This window comes from Glycine max, chromosome 19, assembly GCF_000004515.6.
Source record: "Glycine max cultivar Williams 82 chromosome 19, Glycine_max_v4.0, whole genome shotgun sequence".
NCBI classification, from domain to species: Eukaryota; Viridiplantae; Streptophyta; class Magnoliopsida; order Fabales; family Fabaceae; genus Glycine; species Glycine max.
Genome location: NC_038255.2, coordinates 835777 through 854481, shown reverse-complemented (window position 1 = coordinate 854481; position 18705 = coordinate 835777). Strand labels below are relative to the sequence as shown.

The 18705-nt window shown below is 30.1% G+C and overlaps 3 protein-coding genes and 1 pseudogene across 3 annotated transcripts; 2 read left to right on the top strand and 2 right to left on the bottom strand.

Moving 5' to 3' along the window:
* On the bottom strand, positions 1-980 carry LOC102663665 (uncharacterized; annotated as a pseudogene).
* A 570-nt stretch (positions 981-1550) lies between these two features.
* LOC100790233 (CASP-like protein N24) lies at positions 1551-6199 on the top strand. Its single transcript, XM_041012989.1, has 4 exons — positions 1551-1590; positions 4603-4777; positions 5244-5379; positions 6001-6199. Exons 1-4 carry the CDS (start codon positions 1551-1553, stop codon positions 6190-6192), a joined length of 543 nt encoding a protein of 180 aa, XP_040868923.1. The 3' UTR covers positions 6193-6199.
* Positions 6200-8785: 2586 nt separating this feature from the next.
* LOC100793908 (2-methylene-furan-3-one reductase) lies at positions 8786-11378 on the top strand. The gene is made up of 5 exons (XM_041012817.1): positions 8786-8937; positions 9073-9297; positions 9737-10060; positions 10693-10852; positions 10984-11378. The coding sequence occupies exons 2-5, from the start codon at positions 9085-9087 to the stop codon at positions 11253-11255; spliced, it is 969 nt and encodes a 322-aa protein (XP_040868751.1). The 5' UTR covers positions 8786-8937; positions 9073-9084; the 3' UTR covers positions 11256-11378.
* A 3882-nt stretch (positions 11379-15260) lies between these two features.
* On the bottom strand, positions 15261-17761 carry LOC100792857 (2-methylene-furan-3-one reductase). The gene is made up of 4 exons (XM_003553804.5): positions 17163-17761; positions 16686-17009; positions 15953-16112; positions 15261-15688 (listed from the first exon to the last, which is right to left on the bottom strand). Exons 1-4 carry the CDS (start codon positions 17373-17375, stop codon positions 15423-15425), a joined length of 963 nt encoding a protein of 320 aa, XP_003553852.1. The 5' UTR covers positions 17376-17761; the 3' UTR covers positions 15261-15422.
* Positions 17762-18705: the final 944 nt, after the last annotated feature.

Sequence of the window (18705 nt, the reverse complement as noted above, 5' to 3'; positions counted from 1 at the left end):
GCCACCAAACGGTGAACCAAACATGCTCTAATTCTGGAATACAGTTTCTGGTGATGGTAACTTAAGAAAAAAGAAAAGTTGAAGGGGTGCATAAGTGAGAAACTGGAAGTGTAAATAGTAATAGCCTAGTAGCAACCGGTTACGGGCCTGGAGCCCAAGAGAAAAACGCAGAACGAAGAACTTTGCGTTGCGTAGTTTCTGGTTGATACCATGAGTGAAGAGAGCGAGAAAGAGACGAATCCGTCGTCGGCGACGGCGGCGCCGTGTCCGACGGCGAGTCAGCGGGACCAGTGGATGGTAGAGTCGCAGGTGTTTCAGATTTACCAACTCTTCGCCACCATTCCTCGCAACGCCCAAAACCTCATGTATCCATCGCACTGCAACATTTCTTCTTCATTCTAAGTTTCGTAGTATTTCGTTTTCTCAAAGTTTTGTCTCTTCTTCTTCATTTTCAGGTTGGAGCTTCAACGCGATAATCACGTCTCCAAAGATCTCCGCCATCTCAATTCCGCATTTTCCGTCTTGGACGCTAAGTAAGTCTCTCCCTCACTCTGTGTTTGTGTGGTTTTAATCAGTCTGTATTAGGACCTGTTTGGATGCAGGTCAGTTGTCATGCAACTTGCCATTGTAGGCATGAAGGTAGGTTGATTTTGAAGTACATGCTGGAAAAATTTCTCCTAGGAGAATTCCCTTAACTAATCTAAATTTCTTTCTAATTTCATTTATCATGATATTAATACTTTTTTATATTAACTTCTTAATTAACTCTAATTCTCGCAGGCACTAGTGAATCCAGTTCAGCTGATTTTAAAAATAAATAACTAGCATACCCCATTGTCGAGAGGCTCTTCGCTATGCGAAGGTATGAGGGAGGAATATTGTACGCAGCCTTACCCTTACATATGCAAAGAGGTTGTTTCCGGATTCAAACCCATGACCAACAAGTCACCAAGGCACAACTTTACCGCTGCACCAGGCTCGCCCTCAGCTGATTTTAAAAATATTGCTTATAAATTTGTTAATGAGTGGAGAGCACAAGAACCACGTTTTCACAGTATTGCTTTACAACAATATATTCTCTTATGTGCACAGGTCTGCATTTTGTCTACTTGTTTCATGTCATGATCCTAGTATTTCTAGTTTCTCTCTTAAGATGCCTTGTTGATTCTTTGAAAGCTTGAAATAAAAGTTTAGCTTTATTAATATGATTGCATCTTGTCCAATAATTTTGACATTCAAAATTTTGATCCATCTGACATTATGTTTTGTAAACATACAGATGGATGACTAGTTAGAAATTTTAAATTTCTGTGTGAACTTTGACATAATCTAAATGTTAGTTGAATCATTTGACACTTTGCCAAAACAAAAAGGCATTGAATCAGTTGACTTCATTTTCAGACAAATTAAAAACAAAGTTAACCTTTTGGTAATTAATTTCTTTTAACCAATTCTATCTATATGTACTTCCATTGCTTGCTTCAATTTGTTGAAATTTGCATTATTAATTTGCTTGATGCAGGAGCAAGAGAGAAATTCATTACTGAGTCATGACAACTGACCTGGTTTTAGCTACCAACAGCTTTATCTGTATAATATAAAATAAATTCATTGGAACATTACATATAAATGTAAAACAGCATTGGATTGCTCGGGCTTTGTAATTTATGAATGCCACAATACCAAGTAATGTTTTGTGAAATGTGAGACCAATTTTTGACACTGCTGAACTGGTTTTTCATTCTATAAATGACTTTGATCGCCGTTTGATTACGTTAGATCCGTGTACTGCGAATTAGTGTCATTGGTTATACTGATTTTTTGTTTTTTTAGGTTTTGTAAACATTGGGAAATCAAATGAGGGAATACCGGTTGTACTGATGATCCTCATCTCTAAATTTTCCCTAAACAAATTGGTTGAATCTCATGCCTGCTTCCTTGTTCGAATCTCAAAATCATATCTCTATGTTCTAATTCTTTATACAATCTAAATATAAGAATTACGATTTTAAACCAATTTCAGTTTTAAATTACAATTCTAATTTCATGTGTAGAATGCACCTTAATGCAGTGTTAAAGTAATATAATCTTGACTTATATAAAATTTGTTGTAAAATAATAATCAATTTCCTCAAAGCAAAAGAACAAACTTATTAAACTCGAGAGTTTATATAGATTAGTGAGAGTTTCATAGACTCGACTCATAAACGGTAAAAGTCTATTTTATATAAAAATAATAACAAAATATCTATAAATAATATATTAATTAAATATTTTAACAATATAATAAAGCAAAACAGTAAATCATAAAATTGAGAATATTTAAATAACTAAGTCTAGTAATAATACATCACCACTAGACAATAACTTGTAGAGGGTATAATAGTGGTAGATAATCCTCACTGAGGGTTTGATGATATTAGAGAATAAGGGTTTGATATTATTAAAGGTGAGAATTTTGTATTTGAGAATAATACGCTAAATGAAAGTATGTTGAATGCTAAATAGACAAAACAATCAAAATGACTTACATTTTAGTCTAATTTTTTTAACTTGTTGACTCGGTGATAAACTCGATTTAGTTAGAATTTATAGATTTATCCATAATCTACTAAAAAAAAGTTTACTCAAGAGTCAACTCGCAAAATATAAGTGGACTCTTAAATTCATACTCATAAGAGTTAGCTAGTTAATTCAAGAGTTTGATAACCATGCAAAAGAAATCATTATTTTTTTTGCCCCTTTTTAAATTGAAAGTTTTAAAATTTGAAGTAAAAGAACAGTCAATATCCAAAAGACATCTATAGCAGAAAGATAAAAAGAATATATCCAAAAGGCATTTACATCTTGCAAAGAAAAAATTATAGGAAACAAACATCATTTTCATCTTGCAGTTAATTTTTTTTTTTTTTTTATCTTTTTCTATCAAGTCACTCCTCGTGATAGTCGAGTGTTGATTTCTTTTCAGCTGAAATAAAAAGGCATCTTCTTCATAAAAGAATGTTTAGAAGGCATCTTCTGTAGTTCTGTTAAGTGTAAGGTAAAACAAAAGAAAAAAAAAGTGTTTTTGACTACAATTTAAAATACACCAAACGGGCGGCAAAGGTCCAGACAAAGGTGAAACAAATTCAATTAAATCCTGTAATTTTTTTTATAGTATTGCAATTAGATAGAATTTGTTTCTTAACATCAACATATTTTTGACGGATTTCTTAAAATAAACATACAATTATTTTTATTAAGCAAAAATAATTTAGATAAAATACTAAAAAAACAAAAAAATATTTATTTTATTAAAATAAGTGATAAAATAATAAGTGTTATTTTTACAAATAAGTTTACATAAATTAGTCATGATCGATGGCTTCAGTTTAATCAATAATAAGCAGTGCGATAACTGATAATGCGGTGGTGCTAGCTACATATGAAGCTCAATGGATCTATTCTTTGAAAATAAGTCATGCATTGCTTTTATATAATTTCACTTATTGTCAGAAGACTTGTTAATTGCTATTAGTGATTAGTAATACCCGCTATTCAATCACCATTCATGGTTTCATTTGCCAAGTTTTTGTTTCAAAGGACTTTAACTCTTGTATAAAAAGTCTATAACAACTCACACATAACTGAGTTAGATTTTCTTTGGTTCATTTAATAAGTTTTGCACAAACTGAATTTAAAAAATGCATATTATATTTTTAGTATGTTATGACTTTGGTTCCTCTAAGTGATACACAGATGGTGTCACACTAATTCTTGAAATAAAGAAAATATTAAATAAGCCTTTAAACATAATTATTTATTATCATTTTTATCCTTAAATATATGTTAATATTATTATTTTGTTCACACGTGTTTTTTAATTTTGGATTAATCAATTTTTCAATTTTAGTTTTAGAATATTTTTCAATTCATGGACTAGTTACAACATTCTACGTACTCTAGGATTAAAATATCATTTATTTAGTAATAATATATTTAACTCTTTAAGTTTCACAGAAAAAAATATAAAAAAGGTAAAATTAACAAATAAGTTACACTTAAATATATCTCAAAAAGTTACATTTAAATACTTCCATAGAAGGACTTATTCATAATATGTCATTTATATATTAATGTCCGACCAAAAAAATTGAAACTTAATATTTTTTGTATAATTGCAACCTCTTAAAGAAAATTGATGATGCGAGTTTGAAGGAAAATACTTTTGAAAAAAATTGATACAGTAGATATTAAATAAGAACACTTTTTTTTATCAATATAATTAATTTATTTTCTTTCTATTCACTAACTAATATCATCAAATTAAAATAAATATTGCAATATTACACAATTAAAACACCTTTGGTACCACTTAAACGCTTGAATCTAGCTAACGTTTTTTCATCCATTTAAATTTAAATTAACAGGTAAGTAAGTTGTATAATTACCTTTTTCTAGTAAAATATTATAAACACATTATACTTAGTCAGTACTCAATTATATATCCTAAATATATATCATTGTAAATTGATTAGTTAAATAATTATCAATTATTAGCTTGCATGAAGTGATATATTTATCACTCATTAAATAGCATACATTTTTAGTGGAAAAAGTGAGTATTACTGCTTAATTTTGTGTTTTACAAAAAACCATTTTCTGTGTTGGCTGCTGATAGAGAGAAAAAAGTGCGTAGAGGGTCATCAACAAACAAATGGTATGGTTTCTACTCGGATTCATCATCATCTTCGTCTCAACATTCTCAAACACATCGGTATGACTACGAGGAATTCAAGTAAGTTTTTCTCTTAATTAATCTCTATATATCTCCCTCCTCCTCATATATAGTTTTTCTTTGTTTGAGTAATAAAAATAGTTTAGAATCATCTCCTTAATTAATTAACAACCTTTAGAAAAAACATTTTTGTCATGTTTATGATTGTAATTAAATAACATTGCTCAAACTTTGATATTTAAATTAACTCTTAAAACATAATGTATAACAATTCATGCATCAATGGGGAAACAAAAAAAGTAGTTTCAATGAATTACGAAATGCTTTTCTTGCAAAACAACAATTTTTTTATTCCATCCAAATATTGGGACTTTTGAGCCTATTAATTAATAAATGAATTTCATTTTATTTACTTTTTTTCTTTTTTGTTTATTATTATTGCTTCTGTTTGGTGTTACTGCTTAGATTTGTGAAGGCGCTGCTATATACAGCTATGAGTGGTTTTGATTTGGGTGTGATTATGCAGGTACTTCTTATCAGTGAATATAATAGGGTTCGTGTATTCTGGATTGCAAATATGTGATATAGTGAAGTACATGATTACTAAAAGACACACAATGGACCCCAAGCTTCGGGTTTACTTCAACTTTGCTATGGATCAGGTAAAACCAGTCTTCAGGGACATTCATTGTATTTGTATTATTAGACACTACCGAATGTAGCCCTACTTGGATTTTGGTTTAAGCTACTCTTAATTTTGTAATATTAATTGGTGAAAGAACATATGTTGATAATATTATACATAAATTTAGTACATAAAATGGTTAGTTATTAATTATTTAATTGTCTTGAGTTGTTAAAATAAATCTCCTATATTGTAGTCATAGAAGTTTTCATGTTGATTGAGGTAATGCATGGATATCAGCATATACAATATATTCTTGCACCTTTTTAGTAGGAGAGATAACACAAAGAGGAGATGGGTGTGTGAAAGTTTTCCTATTTACCATATTTAACCTCATCGTATGTATCTCTCTCCAACGGAAAATTTCCATTATATCCACACACATGCTTAATTCCTAGTTCCATGGATCATGCCACAATGTCTATTTCTTTTTATTACATCATTTATTACATCTCATAATATTACTCTCTCTGTCAAGTATGTAATTTGTTGTATAAATTATTGTATCAATAACATTTCTCATTTAATTAGTTATTGTTATATATGCTTATATACTAAGCTCTAAGTAGGGTGTTTCATCGCTTCAATTTAACTGCAGGTCTTGGCATATCTTCTAATGTCAGCATCATCTTCAGCTGCCACCACAACCTATTATTGGACAAATAGTGCTTCAGCTGCAGACAAGTACGTGGAAATGGCAAAAGCATCTGTTGCGTTATCCTTCGTTGCATTTGTGGCATTTGCCTCTTCCTCTGTTGTTTCTGCTTTCATTTTTTGTAGATTCAACTAGTTTATACAACACTCTTGGTCTATTTAGTAATTTTATATCTATAATCATATGTGCCAAATACACACACTGCATGTGTGGATTTTAATTACAATGAATTTTAGGTGGACAATATTGATATGATTTGCCATTGAAGGTAGATTTGTCTAATTAGCTATGTGATTCTAATTAAGAAGTAGGGGTATGTTACATTTATGCAGCATTTTGTTACGGCTCCATACTGTAATTTTGGGGCAGTATTTCTTTTCATATGTATCATGGATGCTCCATTTTTATTTTACTAACTTGTGCACATCTTATGCCGAGTTGAGTATTATTAATATTTTTACTTAATAAAAAAAAACTGTGTGAGGATTGATGAAATTTTATCATTTTCGAGTTATCAAGTGCCCAAGTTTTCAGAACTAAGATTCGTTTTTTCATGAGATATGTGTTCTGCATTTAAGCTTAAGTAGAAAAAGAAATTTTACACGTGCATTTCAATAACATATATACTATATCATTGTATTGCATATTGTGTAACCAGAACACAAACCATTTACGGGTAATTATAAATTTACAACACAAGCAACAACCATATCTCTAGGAGATTTATTACAACAGACACACTCGAATAGGAAATAACCAAAGTAGAAGAACTTATATAGGAACATGAAATTGGCATGCATGCAAATTATGGAATGGGATGTATGACTACTTTCCCATGAATTTGAATGAGTTTCATCTTTTCCCAGTTTCCTATCTCTTGTTTTCATTTTCATTCATTTTCTACTAACTATTCTTCTTCCTTATCTTTTCCTTAAACAAAATAGAAAAAAGAACACCTTGGATGAACCTGCTCTGCTCCGAGCTTTGTCACGGCAACAAAAGTTTAAAGTTTTAACTGACTTAATTGTTAGTATTAACAATGAGGATAAGGATTTATGTTTGGTAACTTCACTGGGCAAAAGATATACTTATTCACCTAATTTCCATTATATATATACAGGAAACTGTCGGTATGGTGTCAATCTTGCAAAGTAGTTAGTAACATGTTTGCTAAGTGTTCTTGATAGTTGTAGGAGTGTAATAATATCCTTTTCAGATAGGATTCCACAAAAGGTATAGTCATACCATGAAGTTTCTTAAGCTGGTATTATTGAGCAAATTTTTTTCATCTCAGACACACTTATTGTTTCCTTTATTTATCTTTTAAATAGTTGTCGATTATTATAGTCAAAGAACTTGGAAATCATCCAAAAGTTTATATTTGGGATGGGCAAAGTAAATATTTATCCAAGTTTAGATTAGATTATTTAATCAGATTTGTTAAATTTGTTTTAACAGTCAGAATGTGGTTAATCCCGGTCACTAACACAATTTTCAAAACCAAACCCACAAATGGGGCATCTAGCTTGGGCCGATGCATTTGTTGTCACAACAGATTCAGTTAGCATGATAAGTGAAGCTTGCAACACTGGGTATGTCTGTCAGAAATATTTTTCTATGATTAGATTCTCCCCACTCTGATCTTTAAATGATTTTACTAAAATTTAGTATTTATAGAGTCCACTGATACTTATTGATTTGTACCTGATTCTATATGATTTTGTTGTTGTTATTGTTGTAGATTGATACATGTAATTTTTTTTATCTGATATTTGTTTTTAAGAAATCAGTTTTGTTCCTCCCACATGAAGCCTGCATGTGTATATTATGGGAGCTGAGCGTTGCACATGAAAGTTCACAGAATTCCACAAATCATTGAGAGAACGAGGAGTTGTATTAAAATAGTATTTGTATATATTTTCTTTCAATGGGTTGCTAATAATCTAAGATGTTTAGGTTCATTGTTAAACCATCACCACCATACCGCTAATCCCGAAGAATGCACTGTTCAAGACGCACACATGTAATTTTTTTTTTTGTGTTTTTGTTTGAGTGAAATTGGAGTTCACTCCAAAGTCCAAAGTTTTTGTTTTTTTGAAATTTAATTTTGTTGTTGGTGCAGAATGCTAGGTACTTTATGCATTAAAAATAATAATAATAAAATAATCTTGGTTTATACTTCATGAAATTCTTTGTCACCTTATGCAACATTCCTGCATTTTCCCTCTTCTGGTCTTTAGATGATGTGGATCAAAAGGCAACTAAAAAATTATTTTATAGTTTTAATACAATATATATTTTTCTTCTATTGAAAATTTTCCTTTTTATTTCTGCATAATAGTTATTATTATAAGAGTATACATCAATTCTAAAATACTTCAAATATTTTAAATTTTACTGTATAAATGATGCATCATTTTTTTAAGCCAATAAATAGTGCATCTACAAATACTTTGCCTCTATTCTATTCAGAGAATTTGGATAATTTGTCCGAAGTCTTAATTAAATTGAAACATTTTACTGCCATTATAAACTAAAATTTATATATTGTCTTTGATTACTATGGTCTCTGTCTATAATGACACATACTATATCAAGTGACAAGTATTAACGTTTTCTGCACAATTTTGCAATCGCAAGTCAAGACACTTGCCTCTTTTTCAATTTTTCTCGATGAATCAAACTTTACATCTGTCCAGATACAGAATGATTCATCAACCATCCTTTTCTCTCAGTACAATTTTTTCCCATGAGTTTTTAAACTTCAAATAACATCATGAACCTTGCCAGAAAATCGTCATCATGAACGCTTGATGATTTTGGCATGAAAATTAATGGCCAACAAGAAAATTGAAATTGAAATCCAAAGTGATAAAAGTGGTGACGTTTTTTTTCTCTCTCTCTCTCTATATATATGAATAGTATTTGCTCTTGGGACATCAAAATATCCACACCACTGAGTTCAATTACAACCTAGGAACTCTCACATCTTCTTACTCTTAATTTTCTCTTCAGACCACTCAGATAATGGCAAGCACTCCTAGCATTCCATCACACATAAAAGCTTGGGCTTATTCTGAATATGGGAACACAGAAGAGATTCTCAAATTTGAATCTAACATACCTATACCAGACATCAAGGAAGACCAAGTGCTCATCAAGGTTGTGGCTGCAGCCCTTAACCCAATAGATTATAAGAGGGCTCATGGGTTTTTGAAGAACACTGATTCTCCCTTTCCTGTAAGAATATGATTTTATTTTTTTTATATGTGTGCAAGGCTTTAAATTATAGTTGTGGTCACGGTTTTGTTGTGATCAAGATTTTAAATATCAGTTGCGGTTGCATTTATCGCATTTGTTAATATCACAGCAAATTAAGGACAAAATATGACCGATCTGGTTCACAGTTAAAAAACTCTGGGATGTTGTAGTACAAACCACAGTCACAGACCATTTTTTAAAAAACCTTGCATCCTTGATATTGCAGAAAATTATGGACAAATGTGATCACTGCAGTTAATGTGGTCATGGAGAGTCCAAAAACCTTTACAGACTGTTTTTTGAAACCTTTTTTGTTTGTGTAGGATTATAAGCAGAATTTCCAATTTGGACCATCTAAAAATTTTATTTTATTTTCATTTTTCATTGTTTAACTTTGTTTTTGGTGATGGAAATCAAGACTGTTCCGGGGTACGATGTTGCTGGTGTGGTGGTCAAAGTGGGAAGTCAAGTGAGTAAATTCAAGGTTGGGGATGGGGTTTATGGTGACATCAATGAGGATCCTGTGAATAATCCAAAGGCCATTGGGTCTTTGGCAGAGTACACTGCTGTTGAAGAGAAAGTGTTGGCTCACAAACCCTCCAATTTGAGCTTTGTTGAAGCTGCTAGCCTTCCTTTGGCCATCATAACTGCTTATCAAGGATTTGAAAAGGTTGAGTTTTCTGCTGGCAAATCTATACTTGTTCTTGGGGGTGCTGGTGGAGTTGGATCCCTTGTTATTCAGGTTTGATATCTTTCTTCTCCATTGGTTAATTTGTCAACAAGTTTCAATTTTTTCTTTTTGAGGTGAACAAGTTTCAATTAAGTAGTGTCTTATTGAAATAGTTGAGGCTTTAGACTCTGCCACTAATTATTAATTTCACTTTATTTCTCCAAATAACATAATTATATATTGAATTATATTTGACTGTTATTCTACCCGTTTTATTTATACAAAGTTCTGTAACATAATTATATTGTTTGATAAGTAAAAACTTTATTAAACAAACAGAGCAATTGGGTATTCTAATCTATTTACAAAAGTCTTGCATGGCTAATTAGAAAGATTAAATAAAGACAAGTTATTATAGAATCAATGTACTAATTAGAAAAAAAAAGAGTATCGAATATTGTTTATCTTAGCCTTGAATCATGTCCACGATTTGATCTTAATTAAGTCCATAACACCAGTAAAATCAAAAGGTACTCCTTGAAATACCATATTGTTAGTTTGTTTCACATAATCTAAATAGATCAATTCACAGCATGCCAAATGAGATGGCAAATAGAGTGCAACTTTTTCCTTTTGAACAGAGAACTAGACTGAATAAGGTTGTTAAATCAAATTATTTTGTTGTGTATTTGTTGATGATGTAGCTCGCGAAGCACGTTTTTGGCGCATCAAAGGTTGCAGCCACAGCTAGTACTGCAAAACTGGATTTGTTAAGGAACTTGGGAGCAGACTTAGCTATTGATTATACTAAGGAGAATTTTGAAGAACTGGAAGAGAAGTTTGATGTAGTGTACGACACAGTAGGTGAGACATTGAAATTGAACCTATACTTTACTTGGTTCACATGAACTAATAAATTAGTTGCTCATATACGATTAATATAATAGTAATAATAGTAATATTGAAAACTTGTATATGATTGATTCCAAAATCAGGAGAAAGTGAGACTGAGAAGGCATTGAAGGCTGTTAAAGAAAGTGGCAAAGTTGTGACAATAGTGAGATTTGGACATCCTGAAGCTATATTCTTCATACGAATTTCAGATGGTACTGTGTTGGAGAAACTAAAACCTTACTTAGAGAGTGGGAAGGTGAAGCCAATATTGGACCCTAAGAGTCCCTATCCATTTTCTCAGACCGTGGAGGCATTTGCACACTTGAAGACTAATAGAGCCATTGGGAAAGTGGTCATACATCCCATTCCATAATTTATGTTTGCGTGATCAAACGTGAATATCTCTTTCAGAATTGTGGTGGTGAAAATTAGATACTTGGCTTGTGGTTTGGTTGCAATATAAATAATAAGACTCAATTGGTCCAAAATTTCCAAAGGATGAAAAACTTATTTTCACATCATTGTCCTCTTTCAAATTTCATATATAGTTGTATCCAACATAATCATCACCTACGTATACAAGTTTAGGGTAAAAAATGTCAAGTAACATTCTTTTACCTTCAATGGCATCTATAAGTATTTTTCTTAAAACAACAATGCAACATTTCTTCATTAGTTTTAATGAATTTAGTATTATTAGAATATTCGAACAATATCCCCTTAGAAGTTGATACCATATCACCATCATAATACACAACAACAATTTTTAATTTTTTTCATTTTTTAAACAATATGGTGAATATCAACACAATGCATTGAGTTGCCTCAGACCATCACTGATATTTATATTAGATCATGTATTGTTCTCTTTGATTCAATTATCACACCCAATGTATTGTGTTTAACCAAAGCAAAGCAACGACTAAGATTGTACTGATTAAATAGACGGTTTAGATTACATCGATATTTACAAGGGTATTGTTCAGTTGCCACATCATCATTAATATGGTTGTTTTACTTCAAATTTTTTTTTTAACATGATTGTTATGTGTAGGAGAAAAAGCAGCCGTCCAGATTTGCCATAATAATTATAATATAAAACATTAGATTTTAATTTTTTTAATTAAAATAATTTTATATATATAACAAAATAAAAACCAACATAGTGGAAATATGATTCTACCCATGTGGGTAGTGTCAATAGCAAAAATGATGGTTTTAACAATAGTTCCCTTTCTCTTTTTCTTTTGGTTCCATTTTTCTGACTGCGTGGGGCAACTTGATTTCTACTGCTGGCCCACTTATTAGGAGTGTTGGGTCTTTGCTAGCTGAGCTGACTCTTTTTGAGATTTTCTTCCTACACCCAATATAACTTCTTCTACACCCGGCAAGTGTAATGAAAAGATCAAATTACCCTTCTATTAAAAATTAAATGCACCATCCCTCCCCACACAAATCACCCATGCCCTTGAGGCCTCCTTCAACTCCCTGCTAAGTTGTGAGTCTGTCCCTCCCCTCCGTCTTAATCAATTTGCATTCTTCCATTCCATCGCACGTCCCTGCCATGAATATCCCCTTCTATACATCTTCATTTTATGACTGCCTTAAATCATATGGATTGATCATACGAATTGTCAATCCGTATTTTTCTTCATTTTAAATATTTGCATATTTAATAAATTATTTATTTAATAATTTTTATTATTTAAAATTTAATGTTTAAATTTTGTTGTTATTTAATTATTTTATAAATAACTATTGTTGTTAATTTTATTTAACTATTTAATTTAATAATTTTTTTGTTTATTTTAATTTAATAAATAAATTATTTATTTAATAAATTTGTTAAAAAATCAATGTATAAATTTAATTATTTTATAAATAACTATTTTAATATTATATATATATATCTAAGATAGATATTTTAAAATATTTAAATAACAAAAATTTCAAATTTTTATAAAGTTTATATTTTAAAATTTAGTTAAAACAAAAATATGTAATACTGTATAATTTTATTTATTTATATATTTTTATAATATTAAATATTTAATAGTATTAAATATTTATATAAATATTGTTTCAAAGTTTAAAAATAAAAAAATATCTTTATTCATTTATAAATATTTAAAAGTATTAAAATATTTATTTATAAAATAATAAAGTAGTCATTTATTAGAAATAAAAAAAATGTACTTTGATTTTGATCATATATTTTAGTTTGCTAGATTTAGTGATTTCAACTATAAAAATTTATTTATGAATAATTAAATTATAATTTATAAAATATTTAAAATAAAATTGTAGTTAGATTTTGATGATGTATTTCAGTATGGTTTTAAAAGATTTCTTTAGCTATTTTGTTAGTTAGTTTTTGAGTAATAGAATGAAAAAAATATATATTTTGAAACATGAAAGCCAACTATTATTTGAACGATGACATTACTTGATATTAATGTGTAAATTTGTAGATTATGGTTAGAAGCATATGATTGCATCGGGGCTTCAGGTAAAGTTTTAGGGAGAGCCTTATGCTGGTGATGAGAAAGAAGCTCCTTAGGGTTTGAAGGGTGGCAGCATGTAGACAACGAACAACTTAAAGAGACACCCACATTTTTACTATTCGTACTAAATCTTTTTTGTATGTCCTATATTTTTCACTCTTCTCACAACCAATTAAAATGTGAGGTTCTTTCTTTCTTTTCCGTATCTGTGTCTGATCTCATTATCACCATCACAAAATCAATATCATACATAATAGAGTAAGCCCAATGCAAAACGTCATTACAAATAATAAACACCTACAAAAGGAATAATACATGTCTAGTCTTCAAGGGACATTCATTTACTTTAACAAAATACAAAATCATATCAATACCTGAGAAGTATTGAAGACATCAAAACAATCAATATTTTCAAACACATCAGGTTCCTCTCTATTTTCTTGATTCATATTAACTTCTTCATACATGTTGTCATATATTCACTAATCTTCGTTCATTTTAACAAAACATTAAAAACAATTCAATGACAAACTAATGACCCCTAACGACACCATACATAATTCTAATTATTTATAAATAAATCTATTTATTTTAAAAAAACTTCCATGTTAAAATTTATTTTAAAATTTTCTACACTAGATAAGTATGTCGATATATCAATAAATATGATTTTTAACATATATTATGACACAATTTTTTTTTTTACTGCATATACTAATATATTACATTGAAATTGATAAGCATATATATGAAAATTTATATCTAAATTTTCATATTTTATACACTTGCATAAACTAGTTAATGTAATAATATTTACACAAATATTATAAAAAAGTATAAATAAATTTATAAAAAAACATTAAAAATATATATTTTTTAATTTTTTTTAAATATTTAGGTTATACAGATTGACAAACTATATAACTTATACGGATTAACAATTTGTATGATTCATAGGATTGACAATCTATAAGAACCATACGGATTGACAATCTATAATATTAATGCGGAATCAATTTGTATGAATTATATAGATTGTTAATCCGTATGATTCATACAGATTAGCAATGTCTAAGTTTCATACAAATTATCAATTCATATGTTTATTATGACACGGATCCAACTTGTAGACGAAAAAAGCTTACCTCTTCCATTGTTGCATTGAAATACCTACCACGACGACAATCATGTACTGCGAATGACCATCGCAACAATTCAACTCAACTAAATCAACACAAGACTAAAGGAGGAACTCAACCAAAAGGATACGAGAATTGTGTATGAAGAAAAGAAAAGAAAAAACCAACAAACGTAGAAGAAATTAATAGGGATAACTTTCAAATTTTTTTAAAAATTATTGGATGTAAAAGAAATATGTATAATGTAAGAAGAAAATCCCCAGATTTTTTGTGATGTAATGAAGCTACTCGTTAATGTGAATTAGTGAAACTCTTTGAATGGAAAGCATGGCTAGACATAAGTTGAGTACCATTGACCTTGAGCTATGGGTTATCTCAACCGCCAGAAGTGAATATTGACTCATGCTTTAGAGGTGCAATGTATTTCACACACACACACACACACAAAATGATTTTTAAACCTAGCTTTTATTTTTATAGCCCTGCGATTTTATTATTTTTAAATTTAAGGGTATATCAAATTAGAGAATATTATTTAGAAATTAAGCTATTACCTTGTCATTTTTCTCTTCAAACTTTATTTCTTAAACATAGTTTGAGTTGGAATTAATACAATAGAAAATGTGAATTTGAGGATTCTCTATTGATCATAATCCAGCTAAAGCAATGTTAGCCTTCCAACTCACAAAAGAGACCTGCAAATCCACTTGTGTCTTTAGAAGCTGCCTCATCTGCTGAACGATAACACCACCTTCATTTGAACTAGATATGACAAAATTTACCAATACAACCTTATAAGGACAATCTGTTTCTAAATCTAAACATTCTTGACTAACAATATTCATATTACATAATTAAAAGGCTGTGCTCTCTCCTTATATGCTTAATTAAATATGTTTATGGGATGGGATGTAGAACTACTTTCCCAATGGCTCTATTAGTCTTCAAGTATGCAAATGCTTCCACTGTCTGAGAGAATGGAAAGGGACCCTTAGGATCCAATACTGGCTTCACCTTTCCACTTTCTAAGTAAGGCTGTAATTTCTCCAACACCGCACCATCTGAAACTGCAGAGAAGGTTATAGCCGGTGGAGTCGCCGGTGGTACTATTGTCACAACTTTGCCCCCTTCTTTAACAGCCTTCAATGCCTTATTACTTTCTCCTGTGTTTTTTGGAATTGACCATGTCTTAATTTTCAGTAATAACAATTGAAAAGTGCTAATAACATACTCTTTGACCCACTCATTTAAATACTTACGACTTAAAATTAATTAAAAGTTATAAAACTAAAAGAGAAACATTAGCTATAATGTAAGACTCAATGTTATTATTCTCAATAAATTTTAAGCAATCAAAAGGTTTGTGTTCAAAAGAGCAACCAACTTCATGTAAAGCCAAAAATTTATGATCAAGATCAAGTACTGACCTACTGTATCATACACTACATCAAACTTTTCTACCAGTTCTTCAAAATTCTCCTTTGTATAATCAATAGCCAAGTCTGCTCCTAAGCTCCTCAACAAATCCTGTTTCGGAGTACTAGCAGTGGCTGCAACCTTAGATGCGCCAAAAACGTGCTTGGCGAGCTACATCATATCAAACAAATACACACATCAAATAATTTAATATTTTATAAATATTGTATATAATTATGCTACAAACATTGTGTAAACAAAACTGGTACGTGAAATTAGTTTCTTAGAGGATTAAATCATATGATTTGAAAAAAAAGAAGAATAAGGTCATATCCACGTAAACTTCTCCGTAAGTAATTATAACAGAAAAACAAAATGAAACGAGTTTTGCTATAAAATAATATTAATTTATGTATAAGTTAATTTATAAAATTTAAAATAAAAAGAGATTTTGTCATAAATTAATATTAATTAACTCATACATAAGTTAATTTATAAAAATTATCTCGTAAAAACTTTTCTAAAAAATATCTTTTAACTTAATTATACATAAATTAATTTTATTGTTTTTCTATTCTTTTTATTACAATTGCTTATAGAGAAATTTATCTAAATAGATCATAAATAATCAATTAATCCAGTGGAAGGAGTGAAATGGTTGAACTATTTCATCTATTAGACTCGATCTACTTAATAATTTAAGCTTCTTGACAAGTTAACTAATGGCAATGGAAGATATCAAACCTGAATAACAAGGGATCCAACTCCACCAGCACCTCCTAGAACAAGTATAGATTTGCCAGCAGAAAACTCAATTTTATCAAATCCTTGATAAGCAGTGATGATGGCTGCAGGAAGGCTAGCTGCTTCAATAAAGCTTAAATTGGAGGGTTTGTGAGCCAACACTTTCTCCTCAGTAGCAGTATATTCTGCCAAAGTCCCAATGGTCTTTGGATTATTCCAAGCATACTCAATGATATCACCATAAACTTCATCTCCAACCTTGAATTTGCTCACTTTACTTCCCACTCTCACCACCACACCAGCAGCATCAAACCCTGGAACAATCTTAATTTCCAACACCAAACTAAGCATTAAACAAAGCAAAATTTGAAAATTATTAAAACTATATTAATTAGATGAAACAAAATGGAAAATTCTTCTTATATATATAGACTCACAATAAATATAATAATAATAATAACAAAATCATATTCTTACAGGTAAGGGTGCATCAGTGTCCTTGAAAAACCCAAGAGCCCTCATATAATCTGCAGGATTAAGCGCCGCAGCCACAACCTTGATGAGCACTTGGTCTTCCTTGATGTCTGGTATGGGTATGTTAGATTCAAATTTGAGAATCTCTTCTATGTTTCCATATTCATAATAGACCCAAGCTTTTATGTGTGATGGAATGTTATAAATGCTTGCCATTATCTTAGTGACTTGAAGGAAAAAGAGTTCCTACCTTGTAGTTGAACTCTGTGGTGTGGGTATATGTGGTATTTATAATGAAGCAGGACTAAATATTTATGCAAAAAATTAAAAATAAAACATCACATTATTATAAGAGACTTTCAACATTTAAAAACTTAAAACCTAAATACGAGTAATTAAAATTATTATAAAAACTAAAATCGACCAAGATCCCTCGTTGATGGAGTATACGAGGATAATAATTCAGTCAATCTTGAAAAACAAAAATTAAAAGTTGAATGAAAAAAAGGCACATCATCAAGAAAACACATCATGTATGACGTGAAAACGTATGGCGGCGATAAACGACTCAACATTAAAGTTTAAAATAATATAGTTTTGATAGAATTTTCTTGATGAAATATGTATTTATATATCAACTCTCATGTAGCCATGGCAATGAGACGGATCGGGTATGGGTATTGTCTCCCCAATCCCTTACCTCGACTCCTCAACATATCCCCATATCCGTATCTGATATCCGACGGGTTTGAGTTTATTGTCCCATCTCCGTACCCGTCGGGTATCGGGTATTCTCAACCTCATTCCACACACCATTTAGAAAAATATTTTTTTTTAAAAAAAAAATATTAAAAATTTGATTTTAGAAGAAAAATAAATTGATTGTTAAACATTTATTTTTAACTACTTATATATCGATAAATTTATTATAACGCGTGTATCTATATAAATAGTTAAGAAAATAATATTAAATTATGTAAAAATTCTAAAATAAAATTAACTAATAATAAAAATTATATGCCTTTTGATTAAATTATGAAAAAATTCTAAAAATTTTAAGTGGCGGGGCGGGTTCTGGTTCTGGGTCGGGACGGGTCTAGTAATCCCATACCCGCACCCGTACTCGACTTTTGATTATCGGGGAAAACCCGAACCCGAACCCATACCCGGTCAACTCAGATATTACCTGTCAAAATCGGGACGGATTCGGACGGGTACCCACGGATACGGGTTTTCTTGTCATGTCTAAACTCATGGAATTGATTTATTCAATCAAATATCAGTTTAGTCCGAGGATGGACAATTTAAATAAGGTTAAACTTCTATATTTAAATAAGTTTCTAAATTAATAATTTTTAATTGAGTTTTTAATCGTGTAAATTCTCAATTGAGTTTCTAAAACATCAAAAACATTATTAATTATCATTTTCCCACAATCTTAAAGTTAAACCACAAAAAGGGATAAATTCAAAAATCTATTAAAGGGGATTTTTTAAAATATTTAAATGTCTAATTTTATTAAATTAAAATTATAATTTATAAATGA